General features: G+C 47.5%; 1 protein-coding gene across 5 annotated transcripts in view; it reads left to right on the forward strand.

Moving 5' to 3' along the window:
• Positions 1-4,997, forward strand: part of LOC145361445 (leucine-rich repeat LGI family member 3-like) — a 103,089-nt gene extending 98,092 nt beyond the window's left edge. For all 5 annotated transcript variants that reach the window (XM_080217261.1, XM_080217260.1, XM_080217262.1 and 2 more), the window contains 2 exons: positions 1,105-1,269; positions 3,850-4,997. In XM_080217261.1, the coding sequence (XP_080073387.1) occupies positions 1,105-1,269; positions 3,850-4,667 (983 nt within the window). In that variant the 3' untranslated portion in view covers positions 4,668-4,997. The remainder of the gene's footprint in view (positions 1-1,104; positions 1,270-3,849) is intronic.
• Positions 4,998-6,000: the final 1,003 nt, after the last annotated feature.

The raw sequence follows: 6,000 nt of genomic DNA on the forward strand, positions 1-6,000 counted from the left end.
GATGGGGACAGTGTAGAGGGAGCTTTACTCTGTATCTAACCCCGTGCTGTACCTGTCCTGGGAGTGTTTGATGGGGGACAGTGTCGAGGGAGCTTTACTCTGTATCTAACCCCGTGCTGTACCTGTCCTGGGAGTGTTTGATGGGGGACAGTGTAGAGGGAGCTTTACTCTGTATCTAACCCCGTGCTGTACCTGTTTTGGGAGTATTTGATGGGGACAGTGTAGAGGGAGCTTTACTCTGTATCTAACCCCGTGCTGTACCTGTCCTGGGAGTGTTTGATGGGGACAGTGTCGAGGGAGCTTTACTCTGTATCTAACCCCGTGCTGTACCTGTCCTGGGAGTGTTTGATGGGGGACAGTGTAGAGGGAGCTTCACTCTGTATCTAACCCCATGCTATACCTGCCCTGGGAGTGTTTGATAGGGACAGTGTAGAGGGAGCTTTATATGCTCTGTCTGAGGCCAGGACTCTCCATTCACCTGACGAAGAGGGAAACCTCGAAAGCTTGTGCGTTTACTATCAAATAAATCGGTTGGACTAAAACCTGGTGTTGTCAGACTTTTTACAGTGTTTGATGGGGACAGTGTAGAGGAAGCTTTACTCTGTATCTAACCCCGTGCTGTACCTGTCTTGGGAGTGTTTAATGGGGACAGTGTCGAGGGAGCTTTACTCTGTATCTAACCCCGTGCTGTACCTGTCTTGGGAGTGTTTGATGGGGATAGTGTAGAGGAAGCTTTACTCTGTATCTAACCCCGTGCTGTACCTGTCCTGGGAGTGTTTGATGGGGGACAGTGTAGAGGGAGCTTTACTCTGTATCTAACCCCGTGCTGTACCTGTCCTGGGAGTGTTTGATGGGGGACAGTGTAGAGGGAGCTTTACTCTGTATCTAACCCCGTGCTGTACCTGTCCTGGGAGTGTTTAAATAACCATTGTAAAGAGAGGTTTACAATTGATGTTAAGAAGTATGACTTGGAGATAATATATATGTTGTTTTTGGATCTTAGCATACATTACTATTTTACACTGAGCCCCAGTGTCATGATGTACAGATAAAATATGACACAGCGCAGGAATAAATTTACATTATTGTTAATTTATCCTTTAGAATTCACTACGTACCAGACCCTCCCATTCCAGGCTATCTCAGTTGAGTCCTTCCTGTACGCTGACGATCTGTACATAACATTTGCCCAAGCAAGCGATGGAAACTGCACTTTCTTCATGTGGGATCACGTTGAAATGGTCTTCAGGAAGTCAGAGAATATCTCTGGTAAGACTTAAGAATCTTGCTGAGACAGCTAAAGTTAGAAACATAGAAACTAGAAGCAGGACGGGGCCATTTGGCCCATCGGGTCTGCATCGATGCATGAAAGGCCCTGACCTGTTCTCCTAATCCCACTTGCCAGCACTTGGCCCATAGCCGAGAATGTTATGATGTGCCAAGTCCTCGTCCAGGTACTTTTTAAAGGGTGTGAGACATCCCCCCTCCACCACCCTCCCAGGCAGCGCATTCCAGACCCTCACCACCCTCTGGGTAAAAAAGCTTTTCCTCAAATCCCCCCAAACCTCCCACCCCTCATTTTAACTTGTGTCCCCTCGTCACTGACCCTTCAACTAAGGGGAACAGCCGATCCCTATCCATCCTGTCCGTGTCCCTCATAATCTAAACACCTCAATCAGGTCACCCCTCAGTCTTCTCTGCTCCAGAGAAAACAACCCAAGCCTTCCCAACCTCTCTTTAGAACTTAAATGTTCCATCCCATGGACAATATTCTCGGTGTGGCCTCACCAACACCCTATACAATTGTAGCAAAACATCCCTATCCCTGTACTCAAATCCTCTCGCTATGAAGACCAACATACCACCTGCCTTCTTTATTGCCTGCTGAACCTGCGCGCTTACTTTCAGTGACTGATGCATGACGAGTCCAAGGTCTCGCTGAGTATCTCCCGCTTTCAATTTACACCCATTCAAATAATAATTTGTCTTCCTATTGTTGCTACTAAAGTGGATCCCCTGGGGCCAGAAGTCTGACTGCTATCCCCGGGATGATGGATGGGATCTAGTTATTAAGTCTCACTGAATAGAGACTGAGTTATGGAAGGATTATCCAATCTCTCTCACTTTCCACAGCCCAACAAACACCCCTCCACAACCCCTGTTTCCCCCACTTCTGTACTCTTCTGAGCTCTAAGCATTTTCTCACCCCTCTCCCCACCACTGAGCCCCACATTCAGCTCTGACCAGCTCATTTACGATTCCCAATTTCAATTTTGGATCTCCAAATACTTGGTAAAGACAGTTTCTGTCTCATCTGTGCTGTCCTCCGTATTCAAATTGCCTGCCCAAGCTCTCTGTCGAGGCTCGCAGGATGAAAGGATGACCACGGATGGAAGTACAAAGGGTTGTGAATGTAGCCCAGTCCATCACACAAACCAGCCTCCCATCCATTGACTCTGTCTACACTTCCCGCTGCCTTGGAAAAGTAGCCAGCATAATTAAGGTGACCCCAGGCACCCTGGACATTCTCTTTCACCTTCTTCCGTCGGGCAAAAGACACAAAAGTCTGTGCTAACGTACCAACTGACACAAGAACAGCTTCTTCCCTGCTGCCACCAGACTTTTGAATGGACCTACAACATATTAAGCTAATCTTTCTTTACACCCTAGCTATGACTGTAACATTACATTCTGCACGCTCTCCTTTCTTTCTCCCCAATGTACTCTGTGAACGGTGGGTGTAAAATGCGACAGATGCTGGAATCTGAAACAAAAACAGAAGAATGCTGGAGAATCTCAGCAGATCTGACAGCATCTGTGGGGGGAGAATAGAGCCAACATTTTGAGTCTAGGTGGCCCTTTGTCAGAATCATCGAGTCATCTTGACTCGCAATGTTGCCTCTAGTCTCTCTCCACAGAGCTCTGACCAAGGGTCAGCCAGGCTCAAAACATTGGCTCTGTTCTCTCTCCACAGATGCTGTCAGACCTGCTGAGATTTTCCAGGATTTTACTATTTTTGTACTCTACGAACAGTATGCTTTGTCTGTACAGCACACAAGAAATAATACTTTTCACTGTGTCCCAGTACATGTGACAATAAGAAACAAACAATAAATCCCAATACACGTGACAATAATAAATCAAACAATACTTTTCACTGTATCCCAGTACACGTGACAATAATAAATCAAACAATACTTTTCACTGTATCCCAGTACACGTGACAATAATAAATCAAACAATACTTTTCACTGTATCCCAGTACACGTGACAATAATAAATCAAACAATACTTTTCACTGTATCCCAGTACACGTGACAATAATAAATCAAACAATACTTTTCACTGTATCCCAATACATGTGACAATAATAAATCAAACAATACTTTTCACTGTATCCCAATACATGTGACAATAATAAATCAAACAATACTTTTCACTGTATCCCAGTACACGTGACAATAATAAATCAAACAATACTTTTCACTGTATCCCAGTACATGTGACAATAATAAATCAAACAATACTTTTCACTGTATTCCAATACACGTGACAATAATAAATCAAACAATACTTTTCACTGTATCCCAATACATGTGACAATAATAAATCAAATCAAAATGAAAGAAATATGAGTGGGGAGGAGTCACAAAGGAGCGGTGAACGCCGAGGGTGTGATTTTCTAGCTGCGCTCGCCCCAAGGCCAAAAAATCCCACCCAAGGTCAACAGACCTTTGGTCTGTGTACTAATTCCTGTGGCAGGCGGGACTGGAAAATCCTGCTCAGAGAGCTCTTTATACCAACGTTCCTCCCTGTAATAAGCTGTGTTTTGTGTTCCCCACCCCCCAGCTCACTCAGCCGTGTACTGCAAACCGCTGGTGATCGAGGGGCAGCTGTTCGTTGTGGTGGCGCAGTTATTCCGAGGCTCCCACATCTACCGCTGGGACAGCTACGGGGGCGCGTTCGTCAAGATCCAGGACATCGACCCCACCAAGATCCGCAAGCCCAACGACATCGAGGCCTTCGCCATCGACGGGGAGCAGTACTTTGTCATCGCGGACAGCTCAAAGGCCGGGGCCACCACCATTTACAAGTGGAGCAAAGGGGGGTTCTACTCCCACCACTCGCTGCACCCCTGGCACAGGGACACGGATGCAGAGTACGTGGAGATGGACAACAAGCCCAAGCTGATACTCTCCAGCAGCACCCAAACGCCGATCATCTACCAGTGGAACAAAGCCCAGAGACAGTTCATCTATCTGACTGAGATCCCCAACATGTTGGACGTCCACGCCGTGAAGCACTTCCGGATCAAGAAGGCTGTCTACCTCTGCCTGTCCCGCTTCATCGGAGACTCCAAGGTGCTGAGGTGGGAGAACCAGCGTTTCACCGAGGTCCAGGCTCTGCCCTCCAGGGGCACCATGATTGTCCAGCCCTTCCGGGTGGCCCAGTGGCAGTACGTGGTGCTGGGGAGTGACTTCTCCTTCTCCCACGTCTACCTGTGGGACCCGGTCAGGCTGACCTTCGGGCGCTACCAGGACTGGAGCGTGCGGGCTCCGCGGGCCTTCGGGCTGGTCGATATCGACAACATGCAGCTGGTCCTGGCTCCCAGCTTCAAGGGGAACACGGTCATCTACAGACACGTGGTCGTAGACGTGAGTGCTTAACCCCACTCAAAGCAGCAGCCCAGTTTCAGATTGCAGGCTAGGCCGTACCGTTTCTGAGCCGGGGGGGGGGGGGTACCGGGGGCCCTCAGTTTCCTAAATGCAAACTAGCCCTAAAACTAGCAATCTCTTTCTCTCACTAAATCTGAGCCTGCCTCGTCATTGGTCATCAAGATTAATGAAACTCTTGCAGTGAAGCCAGATCAGCAGCGAAGCAAATTATCCAGAAACTAGAAGCAGGAGGAGTCCATTCGGCCCTTCGAGCCTACTCCACCATTCATTGTGATCATGGCTCAGCATCAAATTCAATATCCTGATCCCCCTAACCACCCCCCCCCCAATAAACCCTCAATCCCTTTACCCTCAAGATCTATATCTAATTTCTTCTTGAAATCACACAACGTTTTGGCCTCAACTACTTTCTGTGGGAGTGAATTCCACACATTCACCATCCTCTGGGTGAAGAAATTTCTCCTCACCTCAGTTCTAAAAGGTTTACCCCTTATCCTCTAACTATGACCCCTAGTTCTGGACTCCCCCGCACCATGGGGAACATTCTTTCTGAATCTACCCTGTCGAACCCTGTTAGAATTTTATGAGTTTCTACGAGATCCCCTCTCACTCTTCTAAACTCCAGTGAATATCATCCTCACCCACTCAATCTCTCCTCATATGACAGATCTGCCATCCCAGGAATCAGCCTGGTAAACCTTCACTGTACTCCCTCTATAGCAAGGACATCCTTCCAGATAAGGACACCAAAACTGCACACAATACTCCAGGTGTGGCCTCACCAATACCCTGTACAATTGCAGCAACACATCCCTATCCCTATACTCGGATGCTTTAACAATGCAGAACCCAAGCATTTAGACTCATAAAAGGTTGACCCTTTATCCTCAAACCCCTTATCCTTCTACTTCTGGACTCCCGCCCACCATCAGGAACATTCTCTCTGAATCTACCCTGTCTAACCCTGTTAGAATTTTATAAGTTTCTATGAGATCCCCTCTCACTCTTCCAAACTCCAGTGAATGGAGAACATAGAACACTCCAGCACAAACAGGCCCTTCAGCCCACAAGTTGCGCCAATCATATCCATTCCTACCAAGCCTATCTATAACTCTCAATCCCATTAATTCCCAATCCTAACCAACTCAATCTCTCCTCATATGACAGACCTGCCATCCCAGGAATCAGCCTGGTAAACCTTCACTGTACTCCCTCTATAGCAAGGACATCCTTCCTCAGATAAACCTACGCTAATGCTCCAAATTCTCCTCCACCTTTTGCGGCCTTCTGATACTCAAATGCTTCAAACCCCTTCCCACCCCGT

The sequence above is a fragment of the Carcharhinus amblyrhynchos genome, chromosome 34 (assembly GCF_965287045.1).
Source record: "Carcharhinus amblyrhynchos chromosome 34, sCarAmb.v2.hapA, whole genome shotgun sequence".
Lineage (NCBI taxonomy): Eukaryota > Metazoa > Chordata > Chondrichthyes > Carcharhiniformes > Carcharhinidae > Carcharhinus > Carcharhinus amblyrhynchos.